The sequence below is a fragment of the Gracilinanus agilis genome, chromosome 4 (genome assembly GCF_016433145.1).
Source record: "Gracilinanus agilis isolate LMUSP501 chromosome 4, AgileGrace, whole genome shotgun sequence".
In the NCBI taxonomy this organism is placed as follows: domain Eukaryota; kingdom Metazoa; phylum Chordata; class Mammalia; order Didelphimorphia; family Didelphidae; genus Gracilinanus; species Gracilinanus agilis.
Genome location: NC_058133.1, coordinates 299,857,396 through 299,879,243, shown reverse-complemented (window position 1 = coordinate 299,879,243; position 21,848 = coordinate 299,857,396). Strand labels below are relative to the sequence as shown.

Sequence of the window (21,848 nt, the reverse complement as noted above, 5' to 3'; positions counted from 1 at the left end):
GGAATATATATATATATATATATATATATATATATATAATCAGAAAATATCTTCCTGGAATAAATTCTACCTACTCATTGTGTGATTGCAGTAGTCTTCTTACTTGCATTTTATTTAATATTTTATATCACTATTCATTAAGGAAAAAGGTTGATAAATTTCCTTCTCTGTTTTTAAACTCTCCCTGGTTTGTGCATCAAAACCATATTTTTGTCATTAAAGGAATTTGGTACAACTCCTTAATTTTTTTAAAGTAGTTCAAATAATATTGGACTTATTTGTCCTGTAAATGTTTGGTAGAATTCATTTGTAAATGTAAAAATATAATAATATTTTTAAAATGCCTAAATTAACAGAAGAAGATATAGAAAACATAATCTTATCTACAAAAAGAAATTGAACAAGCCCTAAATGAACTTAAGAAAAAATATCTAAGTCCAAATGTATTTACAAGTGAATTCTACTGTTAATTCTCTTTTCATAATTTTCTTGCATTACTTTCATTTCTTTTCCCAATTTTCTTCTACCATTCATTTGATTTTTAAAATCATTTTTTGCCTTTTTATATATAGCTTTCTTTAGATCTTCTAGGAATTCTTGAATTTGTGTCCTATTTTTTTTCTTTGAGGTTTTGGTTATAGATGTTGTCTTTTCATTCTGTTCTTTTGAGATTCATTGTCTTGATGTTCCCTATCATCATATGTAGCTTTTCATGTTTAGATTTTTTTGTTATTGTTTGTTCATTTTACAATGTATTTCTTTACTTTGAACTTTATAATAGAGCTTAGTTCTGTCTCTTAGGTTAGCAGGGGCACTTTCCCAAGCTTTAAATCTTTTCATACTACTATTTTCACAGGTATTTCTGGGGATAATTTTTCCGTGTTTCCAAGGTGGTGTGACCTAAGAAGTGTAGTCACTATTTTCCTTGTCTGCACTTTGGTCCTTACCCAGTAGGGCTCCTGCTCTGGTGTGACCACAAGCCTAGTGCTCCTATCTGGTCTAGAACTATGAGTCCTCTCTGTCATGGAACTGTCCACTCATAACTAGTATAGGACGCCTGTTTCCTTGTGAACACAAATTCTCCTCTCCATCCTTGCAACCTACAACTGAGTGATGGGCAGTGGAATTTCCAAATAGCAGTTGGTCCTATACCCTGTGCTAGCACAGGGAACTCTTGTAATCTCTTTCTGACCAGGTATACATCTCCATCACTATCTCTAGGTGGTGAGAGCACTGGTATTGGTGTTGTTACGACTATTGTCACTGTTACCTGCAAGATGCACAGCTGATATTGCCATAGTATTGTATGCCTTTCTGTTATGTAGAGATGGCAGCATGGAATCCCTGCAAAATACAGGGTCAGCCTCACCCAGAAACCCAGAATTCCAGGGGACCCCCCCGGAGAACTTTGGGTGAGGCTGACCCTGTATTTTGCAGGGATTCCATGCTGCCATCTCTACATAACACTTTTACAGCCCCAATCCCAGTGCTACAAACATCTCCTTCTGACCTCCTAAGTTGTCCTGGTCCAGAGAAATGTCTCCCCCGACCTTTGCTGTTTATGCCCCTCTAGAATTCAGTTTCACGCAGGATTTTAGTTTCGAGAAAATGTTGGGAGAGTTTGGTTAAAATCTCTCTACTCCACATTCTTGACTTTGCCTTTTGTGACTTCATGTCTTCCATCCCTTCCTAAACACCAGCTTTCAGAAGGAAGAGGATAGTGAAACCAGGCCTCCCATCCAACTATCTGATCATATACCTTATATCTTATACTGATTGTTTCCTGCCTAATCTCCAGCCTCCTGAGGAAAAGGAATGGTGACAATCTCCTCAATGATGAATACTCTTACATCTGGTCATTCCCAACTCATGCCAGTGATTCTGGTCTCCTATAGGTCATTATCCACACTTTTTTCCCCATCATCTATCACCTTATTGTTCAATCCCATCTCTTTCAACCCTCTGATTGCAAAGTCCCAACAGGTGTTGTAATGGAAAAATAATAAATGAGGAACAATTTGGTTATGAATGATTTATTGGACAAGCAGTTAAAAAAATCAATGTTTAATGGACTCCCTGGTTACCCAAAGGCCCCCCAGTATAGAGTAAAGCAAACTATTTTATAAAAAAAATATATTAAATATGTCCAAAAGATCAATTAACTTTACAAAAGCAACTAATCAGAATACTTCAAGATACAAAATTAGGTCATCACATTTTTAACTGGAAGAAAGTTTAGAGGCTGTCTGAGGTGGAAGGGGGAAGGAATAGGTTTCAGCACCTTCTATTCATAAAATGAAAAGGTATTGATTAATTATTACCACCTATATATATGGAACAATAGATGATTTATATAATCTAGTTTCTATGGATGACTAACAGAAAAACACCAAAATGGAGGAGAGTATTTAGGGCAGCACAAGATGAAGTCTGTGTTCTCAAGTTAAATCTCATTAGTCCTTCTAGTTCTCTTAATAATGCCACCCATCCCTTCTGTGTCCTCTGTAATGTAGAAAACAAAGCTAAAAGAAAAAACTATCTGACTGATGTTTTTTTTTTTTTAAAACTTTATTCAAAGAAAAGAAACCCAAACCACCGGAGTTCCCCAGCTAAAATTGATTAGAGTCTCAGCTTCTCTGAATCTTCTCAGATTCAAAAGTCCCTCCCAGGCACGGGATTGGTCCTTATATAGACCAATCCCATGCCTGGAAGTAGGGGGCATGGCCTCTCCCCTGCACAGAATTGGTCCAATTCAGCACCAATCCCATGCCAGGAAATAGGGGCATGGTCCCTCCCCTAGCATGGGACTGGTTCACTCAAGACCAATCCCACACCAGGAAGTAGAGGGGAGGGACCCCGGGGCACACTGGGAAAAGTAGTTTCCCCACTCACAACACTTCAAAACCAACAGTAACACGTGTTCCACAGGCAAAAAAAAATTATTCTAAGTTTTTTCTTCCCCCATTTCTCTAATCTGTTAAGCAATCACCAAAATTTGTATCACCCCCTCCCTCTCCTAAAGACACAGCCACCCCAGCTACACTTACAGGTACTAGCTATATATCTTCACTCATTCCTTTCAGCTCACACGTTAATGTAGAGGAACTGGAATACTCCTTGCTCACCATTGCCACTAATAGGTTCTCTCCCTATCTCCATTGCTTAGTAACTTCTCCTTTGAGTTTCATACTATTTATATTTACCATTCCATCAAAATCCTGGTAGCTGTTACTTGCAGACTTCCAGACCTTTCTTCCCACTTCCTTTCTTCCCTCAATTATTTCACTACCTGGCTCATAACTTTTCTATCTTCTCCAGCTCCTGCCTTTATTCTAGGCAACTTCTGCATACCCACTGGCTTTCCCTCATTTTAACCACTCAATTCCTCAACCTATTCATTTTCATGACTTACTCCTTTACCTCAGCCATGCTCAAAGATGCTCATATACTTGTTCTTGCCATCACCCATAAATGCACACCTTCCTGTTAAAGAATTCCAAATCTTTTTATCTGACTATAATTTATTGGCTTCTTGCTTCTCTTTCTGCCTTCCCTTACCAAGCTCTACTCTTCATATTCACCATAACTTCCAGTGCCTTGACCTCTAAATTATCTTCCAGTCCATGTCCCCTGCACAAGGCATTCTCTCCACATTTTCAGTAAACCAATTCAACTCTACACTATCCTCCTCCCTCAAGTCCATAGACTCCTTATTTCATTGATTGCACTCTACCATAGCTCAATATTGTTATGGGTGGTATGGTGATACTGAACAGGGCCTGATAGAGAAATGGCCCAAGGTCCTCCGATGGTCTAAGGACCTAAGCTGAGTGAGGTGAGAATCTTGGGTGGACACCAAGTTGTTGTAGAGAACAACAGTCCCACAAAGTATATGAAGCTCAGCTGAATATACATATACCTCCCTTAACAGTGCCCAGGACTAAATGATCAAGTGAGAAGCTGTGAATTGGATCACACAGCGTCTCTGAACCCTTATCCTGGGTTTAACTCAGTGGTTCACAAACTTTTTTGGCCTACCACCCCCTTTCCAGAAAAAATATTACTTAGCGCCCCCTGGAAATTATGAAACTATTTCTCGAACTCAGAATAGAATGTAATAAAAAAAAAAAGTGTGGCCATCACCCCTCCACCGGGATTGCTGCAGCACCCACCAGGGGGTGGTGGCGCCCACTTTGGGAATCACTGGTTTAAATTGATGGGTAACAACTATGACTACAATTTGATCTTGTTTGAGTTATCCCTTCCCCTTAGATCCAAAGAATATGGTAGTGAACTTTAGAATAATAACAGCATTCAGCTAGGTAAGCTTTTAGGATTTAATTGTAACAAACTCAGGGGAAGGATCAGGGATTGAAGGAAGGAGGTGTTGGGAAAATACACTAGACCAGGGGTTGGCAAATTTTTTGGCCGTGAGAGCCATAAACGCCACAGTTTTTAAAATGTAATTTTGTGAGAGCCGTACAGTGCTCACAGTGCTGCTCCTGTAACAGCGCCTGAAAAAAATTGACTTCATGGCTCCTACAGAAAGAGCCATACGTTGCCGACCCCTGCTCTAGACTAATGATGATCAGGTTTGGCAATCACAGACTAATCAGATTGATATTGTCTGCTGGAAAGGTTCCCCTCTCTTTGGCACTCAGGCCAGGCCAGGCACCTTTAGCCCTGACCAGGTGTGTTGAGGATTAATGGTATTCTTCCTTGATGATAAATAATCAATGTACAGCACAGCTCTATTCAGAAGTTGAGGATGCGGGGGCAGCTGGGTAGCTCAGTGGATTGAGAGTCAGGCCTAGAGACGGGAGGTCCTAGGTTCAAATGCAGCCTCAGACACTTCCCAGCTGTGTGACCCTGGGCAAGTCACTTGACCCCCATTGCCCACCCTTACCACTCTTCTGCCTTGGAGCCAATACACAGAAGTTAAGGGTTTAAAAAAAAAAAAGGAAAAGGAAAAAAAAAGAAGTTGAGGATATGATAATTTGTGGAACAGGATGCAGGTAACCTAAGCAGATTGATTGGCCTACCCACCCAGCCACCCGGGTCCCCTTCTCAGGAGTAAGAGAGCCTCCTGATCCAGTCCCTGCCTTTTATAGTCCTGGCAGCAACTGCTTTTTGCCCTCTGGCTCATGGCATCCAGGTTAGTTCTAAATTCTAAAACTGTTGGGTGTCACTCATCCTGTTCTCCATTTTGCTTATCAGAAATTAATGTTACAATATTGGATCATTTCCACCATTTGCTACCTTCATTCCTGCATGTGCACAGCTCAGCAAAAGTGGAGAAAATCACACAAATGTTCTGTCTAGGTCCACTAAATATTTGTCATGCAACCACAACTGGGCAATCACTATTGCTAGGCAACCCTAGTACACTTGCCTTAGCAGCTAACCATCCTACTTTTCATAGCTCTCCCAAACCTTTTCATCTCTCCTTAAATCTCCTAAGACTCTTTTTTTTCCCCCTGAGAGGATTTTTTAAAATATATATTGAATTATTTTTATATCTGGACTTTAGAGACTCCAGTCATTTCTTTGACCTTTTTACACATTTCCTTTGTTCTTAGGAGCTCCAAGATATATCTCCCCTATAAAACCTAGTTAATAGATAAGGGAGATGATGAAGATGTCTATGTGACTGAACGCCATCACCCAGGAGGTGAGGAGGGGTTAAGGGTCTTGAAAGACTACCTCCTCATTGACTATTCACCAAGTAGAGATGTCTTGGTATATTCTGAAATTATATTTATGGACGTACAAAAGGGGCTTCCCTGGTCTTTGATCACAAAGAGAGATCACTATCCATTAATTTATTGATTAATGCTAGCTTAATCAATAAATTTACATTCTTACCCAGAAGCCAGTCTCTCAGAATTTTTATTGTCATACCCTACTTCCTTTCTGCTGAGAAACATACCTCATATCTTATATGCCATCAAGGCCATTCACAGTGAACTACCTCTTTTTCCTTCTTTCTCATCTCACAATTTCCATGGTTTTAATTATCATTTCCGTGATGATCATTCTCAAATCTATTTGCCTTCACCTCTCTGGTGATTTCCAGTGTCTCATATCTAACTCTCTGTCAGACATCTCAGGTTTGATGTCCAGGAAACATCTTAAACTTAACATGGCCAAAGCTGAACTCATTTTTTTGTCTCTAAACCTTCCCTCCCATTTCCCCTAAACTTCCCTGTTACCATCAAAGGCACAATAATCCTCCTAGTCACATAAACTTACAAGCAAAGTATTATCCTCAACCATTCACTCCCTCAATTCCAAACTGTTGCCAAGGTCTATCGGTTTTACTTCCACAGCATCTTTTGAATGTGCTTGTTCTCTCCTCTGATATTACTACCACCTTGATTTAATCCCTTATCACATTAGGCTTGTACTATTGTAAAAGCCTGCTAATGGGTCCGTCTGCCTCACTCCATTCTCACTGCCACTCCAATCTATCTTCCATTCAACCACCAAATTGATTTTCCTAAAGTGCAGGTCTGATCATACATACCACAACTACAGTGGTCCTCAGTGAATTCCAGTGGCTCCCTATTTCCTCTAGAATCAAATACAAAATTCTCTTTTTGGCATTCAAAGCCCTTTATAACCTATCCTCCTTCCCCCTTTCCAGTCTTCTTACACCTTATTTTTTTTAAACCCTTACCTTCCATCTTGGAGTCAATACTGTGTATTGGCTCCAAGGCAGAAGAGTGGTAAGGGTAGGCAATGGGGGTCAAGTGACTTGCCCAGGGTCTATAAATATGAAAAATGATAAAGGCTGGTATAATAATATAAATTAGTATTTTAATTAAAGCCATGCTGATAGATAAAGTTATTAGACCACGCGCTTGTAAGCATTCAAAACAGCCACCCGCGCCATTATTGTCTCCCATCTCTTCCCGAGTCTGCTAGCCAAGAGAGAGAGCCTCCCTCCTAACCCAGGAGATTATAAACTCCTCTCTGCGTCGACGTAGGCCTCCCCACGCCCAAAGAACCGGAAACGGAAACCCATTGGACCACGGGAAATGTAATTTGATACATTTCCCAAATTTCACTTTTACAATTCCCCGTGAGGTCCGGCAAAAAAAAAAGGTTAGTCCTTTTTTCTTCGCTGGACCTGTAAAAATAGACAACTTCTAAAATTTTCAGTTGAACCCTGAGCTCAAGACTTCTTAGAGAGGGCTTGGCAGTTTTTTTGTTCCATTTCCCACTAGATACACTTTTTTTCAACTCTTCTGGATCTCTCCATCATGCCTTCTTTCCCCAAGAAACTTATTACTAGGAAATTTCATTATTCTAAAAGTTTGGATTTGCCTAGTACTCATATCTTCTCAGTGCCCTCTACCTGTACCTCTGATAGGACCCTATACCTAGAGGGCAGAACCATGGGCACCAGAATCTCCATTTTATTTTTTTTAATCCCTTACCTTCCATCTTGGACTCAATACTGTGTATTGGTTCCAAAGCAGAAGAATGGTAAGGGCTAGGCAATGGGGGTTAATTGACTTGCCCAAGGTCACACAGCTGGGAAGTGTCTGAGGTCAGATTTGAACCCAGGACCTCCCATCTCTAGGCCTGGCTCTCAATCCACTGAGCCATCCAGCTGCCCCCAGAATCTCCATTTTAGATGGGGACTCACTACAGTATTTTCCTCATTCCCCACTTACTTCCCTACTTTGGGACTTCAACTTGCTTCCTGGAAATGTACCTTTGTTCTTCCCTTTTAGCGTGTTGTCTCTCCCAATTAGATTGTAAGTCCCTTGAGGCAGGAACTTTTTAAAAATTTGTGCTTGTATCCCCAGTCTCTGGCACATAATAGGTGTTTAATAAATGTTTTTTGACTGAATAGTGGAAAAAATTCATAAAGTTTCCTGAAAAGAAAATCTCTTTCCTCAGAGCAAAAATGTAGGAGGCTACTGGGATAGAATGTTTTACAGGGCTACTTTATTAGAAGTTTTTATTTTTGTCACAGGAAGAATTTGATCTGAAGGAATATAGGCATGAGAAAATAATTCTCATATTATATTAGCACACCACCTGGAACCTAGAGAAGCTCTTGTTGTTTTTCAGTTGTATCCAACTCTTTATGACTTTCTAGGGAATTTTCATGAAAAAGACACTGGAATGATTTGCCTTTTCTTATGTCTCCATTTTACAGATGAGGAATTGAGGCAAATAGAGGTTGACTGACTTGCCCAGGATCACACAGCTGTATCTGAGGCAAGATTTGACTCAGATTTTCCTGGCACTGGGTCCAATACTCTATCTGCTGCACCACTAGCCCTAATGAAGTCCTCAATAAGCCAGTATATAGCGAGTCTCCTTCCCCTCCTCTTATCTTAAGTGGCATAAGGATAGTGGCTAGACTTAAACTTTCATTAGAATAACCAGTTATGTTCTGATAGAACTGTGAAGATGGGATTAACTCTACCCTGTCCATTTTTAGATTTAATCACCAGAAACATATAGACCCCACTTACATTTGAGTGGGGGAGGTCTCTAACCCACATGTGTGAAAGTTGGTAACAAATCAGAATCTACTGACTGCCCCATGGGCAGTCCTAAGCAAAGCTTTAGCCTGTAATTGATACAAGTAAAATGGAAGGAAGGCACAGGAAGTGACAAAAGGAATGATCTTTAGAAGTGGCCAGAACTTCCTGGGACACTCTCTTTTGTCTTGAACTGGACCCTGGAGGAGCTCTGGCTGAGGACCTTGGACAGCTTTCCTTTTGAACTACCACGAGGGTGAGTGAAAAAGACTGACTCCTTCCTGGATTTTCTGAAGAGACTATCCTCAGGAGAGGCCTCCCCTCTTGGAAGAGACTTCATGACTGAAGCCCTTAGACAGGTCCTCGGCTCAAGGCTGAGGTCCCTCTGCTGAGGACTAATTAACCCTGCCTGGGTTGAGCCAGGAGCAGGAGCAAAATACTTAGTATGTTAGGTTAGCTATCTTGCCTATCCTCTCTCTGATTTTCTACTTTCACTCTCTCTTCCTATTTGTAAATAAACTACCATAAAAGTAAAAAAAAAAATTTCATTAGAATAGGGATCTCCCATGTGAGGAAATTCCCTCTACCAATGAAGATCAGCTTTTCTCTGAAAGTCTTAATGAAATTTCCTAAAGGATGGAGAGGTTAAGTGATTTGCCCATATAGACAATAAATGGTAGAGGCAGGACTAGAATAAAGGACTTTTGGGTTTCAAAACTGGCTCTAACATACTTCCTTTCTCCCTTTGTGACATTATACTTTTTCCTGTCTATTTTATTTTCCTTTCATCCGGGAAATAACAATTGGCAGACATATAAAGAAAAGAAAAGAAAAATCTTTGTTTTAAAATCCCCATGTCTTTCCATCCTTTTGTCACGGTTTTAAAATGTGCAGTTTAGGAGGCTTTTAAAAAAAATCAGGCATCTTGCCATTGACAAGGGCTCTAAATATGACACTTTAAACAAATTCTGCTTATAAGCATGTGTAGAGCATGGATTGAACCTAAAGGTGATTAGAAAGCAAACCTTAAAGGTTTTTCATATGAACTATTGCTCCTTTTTATCTTGTTTTTATTTTGTTCCAATGGGGTTGAGGGACTGAGGGTAGGATATAGGAAAAATGTCCACATTTCCTTCAGATCAATGTTCTATTAACATGTACCAAGCCTTCAATTATGATAAAAAACGTTTTGACTTATAGTTTCAGCCTCGTGCTTGATTTATGAAGGGACCTACCTACAGTATAATTCTTTCCCTATCTTTGAATTGGAGTAATGATATTTTAAAGTGTCTCCACAAAAGCTGTGATGAAAACAAAGGAGGCTTGTTTTAAAGAAAGCACTTTGTAAAGACAAACTGTGACTTCTTAGATCCTATAAAGGAGTCATCCATTGCCATGCAACCAACTAGAAGATGAGAGTGGCCCCAATATCCATTTATCCAAAGGGCATGGCTTTCAGAAATGTTAGAAGGACTGTATTAATCACAGTAGAGCCTCACTTGCAATGTGGGCAGATGGATATCAAAGGGCCCTGAGCCCAAAATAACTGAATCAAAGAAGGGAGTACACTCTTTAAAAAGGAAATGCATTATCTGGCCATTCTGTCACACAATAAAAAGCTTTTAAAAATATCAAAATCAGTGGGCAATTCGTGAGTGATATCAATTTCTGTGGCAGCAGATGACTCACAGAGAATCCTATTGATCTTTTTTTTTCTTTGTAGCCTTATCTATAAGTGATCCATCTTTCAGAAGTAATGAATCATCGTGGATGTCATTTGCTCCCTTTTATATTCGACAAAAGATGCATATTCAGTTACAATTTCAGCCTCTCTCTACAGATGGCATCTTGTTTTATACAGCACAGCACCTCAACAGTCGGTCAGGTAAGAATGTCCAAGGTACCCTTCCTAAGCACGGGCCCCTTATTGTGTTCCAATGAAATTCTCTGAGATTTTAACATCTTTTCAAGTAAACACAACAGCTTTTGTATTCTATGTGTATCCATTAGAAATTTTGTACTTTTGGACTCCATCTCCCAGAATTCTTTCCCCAACCCAGAATTCTTTCCCCATCCCAAAATTCCTTTTCCCTCTATGTTATTGTTTATATAGTTCTGTATCTCCTCCCTCTAGCTCTTTCTTCCACACCTGCATCTTGGATGAGCTCCCTCTTGACTCTCACCTTTTAGTTTCCTTTTTGCTTCAAGTTAATTTTAATAAATCTTATTAAATATAATACTTGGAGTATTTGGGGATGGGATTGCTGGATGTAACCATAAAAACAATAGTAATGAGAATAGCATTTAGTGTTTTAAGCTTTACCTGACATTTTATACGTTACCTCATTTGATCCTATAATCAATTATTGCCATCTAAATTTCTGAACAGTAGTGAAAGGCACAAGGTTTGCCAGGTCTAAAGCTGAGGAAGACTGCTGACTTCCCTGAAAAATAATGGTCTTACTAAACGATAACTCTAGCCCAACTATCAATAATATGGAATTAGGTCTTGATCAAGGATACATGTAAAACCCAGTGGAATTGTGTGTCAGCTAAGGGGGATTAGGGGGTTTGGGGAGAGGGAAAGAACATGAAACATGTAAATATTGGAAAATATTCAAAAGAAAAAGAAAAATGAAAAAAGAAAGAAGAAAAATAAAGATTTAAAGGGGAAAAAAAGAAAAATAATGGTCTTTTTAGAGGTTGAAATGATCACTTGGAGGGGGTTGGGAGGAGGGGAGGGAAACAATGGAGAAATATTCTAAATCAATTAATTAAATAAAATTTTCAAATTAAAAAAAGAAATGATCCCTTACAAACTGCCATTTTCTGCTCTATAAAGATTAAAAAAGGTCCCTCCCTCTGCCCTTCCTGACTTCTGGTCTGTAAATCCAAGGAGGGGAGGGTGAGAGGGGGGAAATGGGGGAAAAGGAAGAGGGAGAAGAGGGGGTGAGAGAGGGGGCAAGTGGCAGAACTGAAATCTGAACCCAAGTCCTTGGCTTCCAAAATTCATTTCCACTCTGCCAACTATCTTTCATACTATCTGCAGTTTTTTTTTAAGGTTTTGAGTAATGAGGAAGATGTGTCTATGAGTATGTAAACCTTACAGAGAGGCAGCACGGACAGCTCATCTCAGAGTCAGGAAGACCCGAGTACTGATCCTGCCCATGACCATGAAGGAGCTAAGGGACAACAGGCAAATACTTAACCTCTCAGTCTCCCCACCAAGCAAATCTCTAAAAATAAAAATTACATGTCAGAATGGTGGAGAACTCATGGAGAGGAGGAGGGACTGTGGCTTTGGTTCTTCAGGCCTTTCTTTGTATCCCAGCACTTTACTTGATACATATTCAGTCTTATTCAGTGATTGTTAATAAATGACTGTTACCTTGTCATAACTTGATCTGATTCAGAAGTTTTCCCACAGAGAAATGCCACTGTACCCTATAACACAATTCTAGAGATCTCTCTCTCTCTCTCTCTCTCACACACACACACACACACACACACACACACACACCACAGGCACATCTGTGCACGTATCCACACTTATATGCATATATTTGTAGATATGCATATAAGTACCTCATCTATCTTAAAATAGAATCGAATTAAAATATTCAAATGACAAATTTCAAATTTTAGTGGTTTCATATGGATCAAATTTATTTTTATTTTCATTTGCACATCTCTTTTCTCCAGTTTTACCAAATATTACAGTTGTATGTCTTATCACTGTGTGCTATTAGTTTTTAGTCTATACACCACAACGAATTCTAAAATGTTCTATTTTTCACTCATTCACAGTGATCCAATCCTCAAAAAGGAATGGAATTTGGTAGAAAAAAATTCCATTGGGTGTTTATTGAAGTTCTATTCATTTTAGATAAGCATATTGTCCCAAACTCAATGAAAGCTGCATGGTTCAGCAAATATCTGTAATATAGATGTCCATTTCCTTACAAAGAATGCAGAATGTGAGAAATGAGACTGTCGAGAATAGAAGGTGATACCGATGAAAGTTTGTCTTGCTAAAGGAAATTACCCAAAGTCAAAAAACAGCAATTGAATCACAAATTTTTAGTTGGAAGGAACCAAGTTATCTAGTCCATTCTCTCACTTTTCAGATGACTTGCCCAATGCCCAATTAGTTTTAAATAGCAGTCAGATTCTTTGATTCCAAATCCAGCATCCTTTCCTATGTACCATACTGACTTTGAATTGAACACACATTCATTTAGAAAAGAATCATTTATTGAGCCTGGATATTTGGCTTTGAATTAATGACTAATTTAAACCTCATAAACGATGCTAAATAGTTTTTCATTTCTATTTCTGCATCAAAAGACATCTGTAAAAAATCTCAACTGACTCATATAAAGAAAAAGACCTTACACTATGTTGCAACCTTTCTTGGATCAGAGGCAGAACAGAGACAACCAGGACTGTGAAGAGTTCACATTATTGTAATTCTAGTTTTGCCCTCGATGTTCATGTTAGATAGAAACACCAATTGCATGCATACATACTCAAACTTGTTGGTGAATACACTATGCACAGGCGAGTAATTTAGTTTATAGCATGGTTTCTCTTTGTCACAAGGTACATCCTATATAGAATAGTAATGATATATAACTTTTACACTATGATTTAGGATGTATTTGAAATTGCTAAGGCCCTAAAAGGGAATAATGAAAGCTTTAAAATGCTTGCATAGAGAAAGCAAAATAAATCTAAAGGAAAACAGCTATTTTTGACAAATTAAGGGATAGTTTTTCTTACAATGTATAAGAGTCCTGTTCTTTTCATATAAGATTTAGTCTATTCATTACTCAGTGAATTCTCTCTCTTTGAACAGTAGCTAACGTGCCTTCGTATTTTGTGTTTTACTAAGATGGATGATAAATTAAAAAACACTAAATATATGTTAAAAATATTCCATATAGGTTTTCTCAAAAGGCAATAGACTTTCTTGGGTGTATATAAGTAAACATAAAATTTAGAACCTAATTAGCTATATATATATATATTATATGTATTATTGTCATTCAGTCATTTCAGCTGTGTCCAACTCTGTGATCTCATTTAGGATTTTCTTGTATATTATTTAAATTTCATATTTTTAAGTGTTTTGAAAAAGGTGTTATTTTAGCATTTCTTGTATAGCAAGTCATTCTGATCATATCCAAGACATCTGAAATTAGGGGTAAAATGGAAGTTTAGAAAATTTCAAGCTGGTAACACAACTTCTGCCCTGAAAAGAGACTCTACAGAACTGACTAAATTTTACTCCTTGTTTTAAGAAAGAAATAATATACTTGCTAAATGTAGGTTATTGAATTACAAATGATCATTTTGAAAACAACATTTTTTGAAACACAAATGAATCAAAACTAGCCTGAGGGGGCAGCTGGGTAGCTCAGTGGATTGAGAGCCAGGCCTAGAGACAGGAGGTCCTGGGTTCAAATCTGACCTCAGATACTTCCCATCCATGTGACCCTGGGCAAGTCACTTGACCCCCATTGCCTACCCTTACCACTCTTCTGCCTTGGTTCTAAGGCAGAAGGTAAGGGTTTTATATAAAAATTAAAACAAATTTAAAAAACTAGCCTGAATTCCTTTTGAAATTACTTGAAGAAACTCTAATCATTTCCAGCACAAATTTGACATGCTCTCAACAATCAAGACTTTAAAATGAGATTGTTTTTATCAAAAGCCACAATGATTTGGACTAGGAAGGAAATTTAAATTGAGTAGACTTCGAAGGAGAGGTTGCTAAGAAACAGAAGTAAAGGTTAAGTCTAGAAGTGGCATTAGGAAACAAGGAGTATCCCAATTCCCTTCCAAGACCAGGGAACAGGCAGGTGTGAAAGTACGAGCAAGACCAGAGAGGCTAGACAGGGATGCCATAATGTCATAAGTAGAAAGCCAGATCTGTTAGGGATTGTAGATTTATTCATGTGGGGCAGAGGTCTAGGATAAAGAAAACACTGCTAATTTTGAGTTGAAAATTCCCAGGGGCTTAGGGAAAAAGAATAGGCAAGTTTGGAATAGAACATGATAGGGTTCAGGAGGATGGATATTGGACTGTGACATTAAGTAGGATGTAGGAAGATGGGGATGAAAGAACTAGAGGTAGTCCAATCCCTACTTCTTTTTAGGTAGGGATGAATTACTAATATGGCTGGCAATTAATATAGTGATACAGAAACAGGAGAAGTCATATGGGTAAAAGGGAGTAGTTGAGTCAAGATGTTTTAGATGTGAAGCCGATTCTTGACCTGGGTTCAGTTTTTGGGCTGCTATTGCATGCACCCCTCCTCTGGGGTAGCTGGACATAGCTGGAGATTAGGGGTTATTCCCCTCGGGTTCCACCCTGGGCTTGCTGATATAGCATAATAAGTACTCTATTGGCTCTTTTCAATTTGCCATATTTCCCTACCGATTATAGGTATCTTGGCTTTTGATCTCAAATTCAGAGTTGAATTGGCTCGACTATACTTTTATTTCCCAATTCATTAGTTTCTTTTACTCTTATCTCATTCTCCCTTAGTAAAAGTAAAATTCTTACTCCCAGGACAGCCATTAAATGGGTCCAACAACTGAAGACCTTTTATAGGAAGAAAAGTGATTGCAGAGTTCTATGTAATATCCCTGGTTTGTTTTATTGTGCTCTCCAAAGATTGCTTTTGAGTGATGCCAAATGTTTATGAACTTAAGATTATGTAGATCAAAGACCAGCATAGACTTTGATATCAACCAGTTCTACCCCTTCTCATATAACAAATGAGGAAACTGAGTCCTGGGGAGGTTTAAGTATCTTGCCCAAGATACTTGCCCAAGGATTTCCCTTCCAAAGAGGAATTTGAATTAGGATTCAATCTTTGGTCTCAGCTCCACATCCAACATTCTTGGTCTTGATTCCAAACCCAGAACTCTTTCTAGTGAATCATTTTATTTACCCTTTCCCCTCACTAAATGAATGAAAAGCCCTCAATATGGGATACAATAGAAGAGACAATCCCCTACTATTAAGAAGCCAAATTCTAGTTAGAAGTGACAACATATGAGATATCAAGTGCCAACACCCAAGGGTTCTTATAATATGTACTAGCAGGTCAAATAGCAATGGGGAGAAGGGAAGGAGGTGAGATGAAGGGCAGAGAAAGTCCTGGTGGCTAAAGGGTGTAGTAACCGATGGGAAGGCCCAGTGGTCCTTCATCTTACTGGAAAGACTGCAGTTGGTGATTCCCTACTCATCCAAGAAAGGCTACCCAGGATGGGTATCTATCCAGGATGGGGGTAATGGTCCTGGCCCTCTGAAGTTGGAAAGAGGTAGAATAGGTTGAAGTAGAGTGAAAACTAGGGGTTCCCTCCTGCAGAAATAGGAATGCAGATGGTGGTCATCTGCATTCAGTCAAGAGGCAGTCAAGAGGCAGAAAGGGAAAAGTAGAAGTGCTGTTTGGAAGGATTTCCCATTCCTGCTTTTGCTGGGACCAGAAGAGCTGATCTGGGGCTGATGAGCAAGCTGGCTGAGGGAACCCACTGTATGGGCCAGCTGGATGATGAGTTGAGGACTGTCATTTTTTTTTTCTTCACTCAATGTTTTCCCTGTTTAGTTAGGGAAAAACATTGAGTTTATCACCTAAGAATCAATGTTCTGTGGGTAGTTATCTATATTTAGTAGGAAAAAATTTTAATTACACAACATGGTAGGCCCAGGAGATTAATTCACAAAAAAGGAGAACAAATTGCTCTTAGCTCCCTCATGTAATTAAACCTAGTAAGAATTATCACATATTCAAATGAACCTCAGAAATCATCTAGTCCAGGGATCGGTTCTTTTGAGGGCCAGATATGGCTCTTTCTGCAGGAGCCATGAAGTCAATTTTTTTTCAGACGCTGTTGCAGGAGTGCGCACTGTGAGCACTGTACGGCTCTCACGAAATTACATTTTAAAAAATGTGGCGTTTATGGCTCTCATGGCCAAAAAGGTTGCCAACCCCTGATCTAGTCCATCTGTCCCCCTTATTTTAAAGATAAAGAAACTAAGGACCAGTTTAAGGGGAGCCCCAAGATGCAGCAAAAAAAATTTTTTTTTAATTTTAAGGCATTAGTCTGGCCTGACACTTCTTGTGTGGCCCTGCGCAAGTCATTTAACCCCAATTGGTCTAGCCCTTACTGATATTCTGCCTTAGAATTAATAGTCTAATAATATTCTATAATGAATAATGTAATGGTTTTTTTTACAAATAGTTTTGGATTTGGAGTCAAAGATCCATGGTTCAAATCCTACCTCATACTTAATACTTCTGTGACCTTGGATAAGTCTCCTTACCACTATGGGACTTCTCTTTCATCCTATATAAATTAGAAAGTCTCTTTCAGCTTTAAAATTATGGCCTTATGATATTAAGTGGCTTGCTTGAGGTCATGTATACATAGTAAGCAGATGATTTAACTCCACATTCAGTGGTTTGTTTTTTTTCTTCACTACTCTTGCCTCTCCCAATTTCCTATCTAAAACAAAGCATAAAACAGAGGAAAATGATGCAGCCAAATTATTTTTAACCATTGTAATTCCACTAAATTATTGCAATAAATGTTCTCTTTTCTTGGCAGGTGATTTTTTATGTCTATCACTAACTAATGGCTCTGTTCAGCTACGCTACAACCTTGGGGACAGAACAGTTATTTTACAATCCTTGCAAAAAATCCACACCGGCAGGAGATTTTGGCATGTGATTAAAGCAGGAAGAGTTGGCAATGAAGGTTACCTGGAGCTGGATGGCATCAATGTCACTAAAAGAGCCACAGCTGGCATGAGAGCCCTGGACACAAGCACAGACTTTTACATTGGAGGAGTGCCATCCTTAAGCCTCGTGAACCCTATGGCCATAGAGAATGAACCTGTTGGACTTAATGGTTGTGTTCGAGAAATTCTCATAAATGGTAGGGAATTAAAACTAACTGAAACAGGAGCTAAAAGTGGTTCCAATGTAGGTGACTGTGATGGAACTCCCTGTGGGTATGGGGTATGTAAGAATAAAGGACAATGTAGAGCACAGGGTTCAAACTTCTCTTGTAAGTGCTTACAACACTGGATGGGGAAAAGGTGTGAAGAGTCAGTAAACTGTAAGAATAATTTGTGTCTACACCATTCTCGTTGTATACCTACTCAGCCTGCTTCTTACATTTGTTTGTGTCCACTGGGTTGGGTGGGTAGATACTGTGAGAATGAAACCTCATTTATTATAGCAAAATTTGTCGGTAACTCTTATATTAAGTACACTGATCCAAATTATGAAAAGAGGGACCTTCAGTTCACCACTGTATCTTTAAATTTTAGCACAACTATGACTGAAGGCTTAATTTTATGGATGGGAAAAGCTGAACATGAAGAAAACGACTTTCTGGCCATTGGTATCCATAACCAAACCCTAAAAGTGATGGTTAACTTGGGAGAAAAAATAGCTGTGCCCTTACTGAATAGTAGTGCTTTCTTATATTACAAACAATGGCATCATGTAAAGGTAGTGCAAAACCAGACTTATATCAAAGTCTACCTTGATGGTGTTCCAATTCTTTTTGAAGATATTGATCCAACAAAAAACTACATTGCTTTAAATTATGGTGGTGTTAGCTATTTAGGTGGTTTTGAATTTGGTCGGGGAGTAAACATGGTTACTGGAGGACTTTTTAACAGAGATTTTATTGGCAAAATTAAAGACGTGGTATTTTTTCAAGATCCAAAAAAAATTGAACTAATTAAATCAGAAGGATATAATATTTATAATGGAGATGAATAAAACTATTAACTAAGGATGCTTTGATAGCCAAAATAAACCTAAAGATTAGAATTATTAGTTATCTTCATGTTGTCTAGGCTACTTAAATTATAATGGATATGTACTTCACTGAAATCATTTCATTTTCTTTATTTTAGCAATACTTTCCTGGGAAAATATTGAAAACTATTTAAAATTGTTACTGCATTTAAAATTTAGAGGTAATATTGTTTTAAGTGTTTTACTTCTCTTAGAGTTCAATGTCACTATTTATAGTCATCTGCTAAGTAAATTCAGTTAATTTGTTAAGCTATCTTCTTTCCTATCAGAAGTCACTTTACCTTAAAAATTAACTTTTAACATTGTTCTTCAAACATAAGGCTTAACAGTAGTATTGGCACAAAAGATGTTGATTTTTAGATCTTGATTTTCTAAAGTGGTCTACTGATTTTACCAAAACACCCAGCTATGCTATTATACCATGAAGTTGTATTACATTTTAGAATGCGAGCTCCTTGAAGTCAGAAATTTTTTCTTATTGTTTTGCCTTTATATTCCCAGACTGATACAGTACTTAGCTTAGGCACTTAATAAATATTTATTGAAGTGGGCTGAAGTGAATTCATTTCTGTAGTGTCAGATATTTATTAACTTCATTTTTAAACCAGCTGGCCTATTATTTTCAGAGCCATCATGAGTTGTTTGTCATTGAAAAAGTTATCAATATGAAATTGAGGCCCCAATATCTGAAAAGAAAAATGTGGAAACAGATTTTGATAATCAGCAGCAATTTTTTAAAAGATTAAGGCCCACCAGCTAAAACATCACAAATGTTTTTGAGATATTTACCATAATGATTGTGTGGAAATATTTGCTTGATGACAAAAATGTTTTCCAGCTCACTTAGTATAAAATGGCTGCTTCTTAATTTCCATGCCCCTTCCTTTCCTTTCCACTGTCTATTTAGCCTTTTGGTTAGTTCAATATTCATTGAACTTGGGCAAACTTCTTTGTGAAGACATCAATCAAAACTATTAACAGGTCAAGTAAAATATTAATCAGGGGAGCTTTACTTTGAACCAAAATAAGAGGTTTGACAAGTGGACTTAATTTACTTATACTATCAAAAACTGGGGATAATTTCACGTTGATCTAAAAACTAGGAATTACCTATCCATAAGTTTAGGGAACATTGCCTTTTCTCAGATTTTGGCCATTTTCCCCATATTTTTGAGATAGCCCGGGTGATTTCTTTGCCCCATTCAGGAAATAAATATGAACCTTGGTGCTTGCACAATTTTTTAGAAGCTATTGCCTTATGACGGCTAATGTATAAATAGTTCTTGTGCCTTTTTTAACACTAAGAATCCTATCTGGAAAGCCACAGTTGGATAGTTATTTAAGCAAAGGGGCAAGACTATTATATATTGGCTCTTCAAAAATATAGCAGGATTGAATTCTAGCTAAGTGAAAGCTTGTTTGCAGTATCAATAATAATGCAAGGGCTAAAGGCCACTTTTTATAAGCATTCCTAGGATTTAACACAGGGTGGGGAGGGGGCCTTAGACACCACATCTATAATGCACATTTTGTTCTCCGTGCTGGGATGCTATTTCTTTAATGATGTTACATGTGTAACATGGATGGATGGAGAAGCAGACGGTTTGCAACCTGCATCACTGGAAGGACCTCTTGGATCAGAGGTCTACTTGAATATGTCACATGTACATTACAAAGGGTCTGCTAATATAGCTGATAAAACTGGATTTAGGATCAGGAGACAGAAATCTGAATGCCAATTATGACACCATAGCAGTATTACTGTGGGTAAGTTAATGCAGTTCTCTAGTGCAATTTATCCATAAAAAATGAGAAAGTTTCCATTTCTGTAATAAAATATATAAAGCAATTTGCAAATCTTAAAACTATACATGCAAGTATTATTACAGTGAAAGCTCAGATTTCCCAGTTAATAGTAATAAACAATTTAAAAATCTTTTTCCATGGCACACAAATGCCTTGTTCCCACTATGATATAAACTCCATTTGAAGTTCTGATTGTCTTTGAAAGTGATTTAAATCATTTTAATACTTAACTATTCCAAATTTGACTTTAGTGGCTGCTTCCTTCACCTATAACCATATCTATTTAGAAAGATCCAACTGTAAAGACACAGACATTAGAAGCATTTCCAAGGAACTATTTTGAAAAGGTTATAGCCAGTAATGAAAGCAAAAATTTCAGGAATGGTAAGGAGAAAGTGACTTTTTGGTAGAAGTACATTTTTGCCCCATTCAGATCTTAAAATTTGGGATACAAAGTACCAAAGCCTCTCCTATGAAGCCGTGCCACAGTAAATCTAATTCCCAACCCACTTGCCTCCCTAAGAATATGCCTTTATACACGAGTATGCTTGTGTCTATTTTCAGCTATATGAAAACTGATTTAAGGTTATCTTTAATATTAAAAGTACAAAATGAAATGCAATTAGGAAGATAGATGATGAAATTCAACTCCCTTAATAGAGATGAGGGACGAATGCATCTTAACTCAAGTATGCTTTCAGATAAGAACAGTGAGGAAAGCACTGCCCTTTTGTCGAGAGGGGAAGTGTTCAAATTCTGACTCTGATGCTTATTGCCTCTAAGACTGACCCCTGTGCAAATGTCAAGTCTATTTGGTTCAGTTATACTCGCCTCTAAAATAAGAGCGTTATTCAAACTGCAGCTGAGGCGACTTCTGGCTCTACATACTATGAGGCTGCTGAACTGGTTAGTTTTATCTGTGTTTCTTACAAGGAAGAAGAGTATGTTGGGAAATTACAATTACAGGCATTAACTAGGGACCTGAATTTGGGGGGGGGGGGCAGGCAGGAAATATATATGTGGGTCCATGAACATGTGGAAAATTTACTGAAACAGCATTTTCTTAAATTATCAATTAAGAAAAACTTATTCTGAAAAAGGGTCTAGGACATACACAAGGTAGAGTGTACAATTATTGAAAAGTGAACCATCTGCTCAGAAATATCTCTTCCCTCATCCCATTGCACTACTTTCAAAACTGGCTTTTGAAAGCCCTTTTAAATCATAATCATTATAAAAGGGAAATCCTCATAGACTTTAGAACCAGAAGGGATCTTAGTGACCTTCAAGTCTAGTCTTCCTAAAAATAAGAAAACAGACTCAGACAGGTGAGGTGATCTGCCCAAGCCTACACAAGTAGTTAGATGACAAAGGTGGGATTCAACACAAGGTCTATTAGTCCGACCCTCCCTCCCCAGCACTACCCTGCAGTGTGGGTAGTTTTGTTTTGTGGGAAAGGTAGATGAACTTTTGTGTTGATATTTTGGAGCTTTGGAGAGCCCAAAGGCTTTGCATATGGAATAGGCAAGAAACTGCGCAGTTAGGGAAGCAAAAGGGAAGTAGGATGACACTAAAGACTGGACTGGCCCAGCAATCATGCCTAGTACCTGGGCCTGCCACATTCTCAATCCCTAGTGCTCTTCAGTTCTGCTGTTAGCTACCACAGTATTCCAATGTCAGAAGACCCGAG

General features: G+C 38.3%; 1 protein-coding gene across 1 annotated transcript in view; it reads left to right on the top strand.

The window, feature by feature from the left end:
* The window catches only part of EYS (eyes shut homolog), a 1,520,124-nt gene extending 1,501,811 nt beyond the window's left edge, over positions 1-18,313 (top strand). Inside the window, exons 23-24 of the mRNA XM_044675358.1 lie at positions 10,228-10,389; positions 17,127-18,313. Of these exons, the coding sequence (XP_044531293.1) occupies positions 10,228-10,389; positions 17,127-18,313 (1,349 nt within the window). The remainder of the gene's footprint in view (positions 1-10,227; positions 10,390-17,126) is intronic.
* The last annotated feature ends 3,535 nt before the right edge of the window (positions 18,314-21,848 follow it).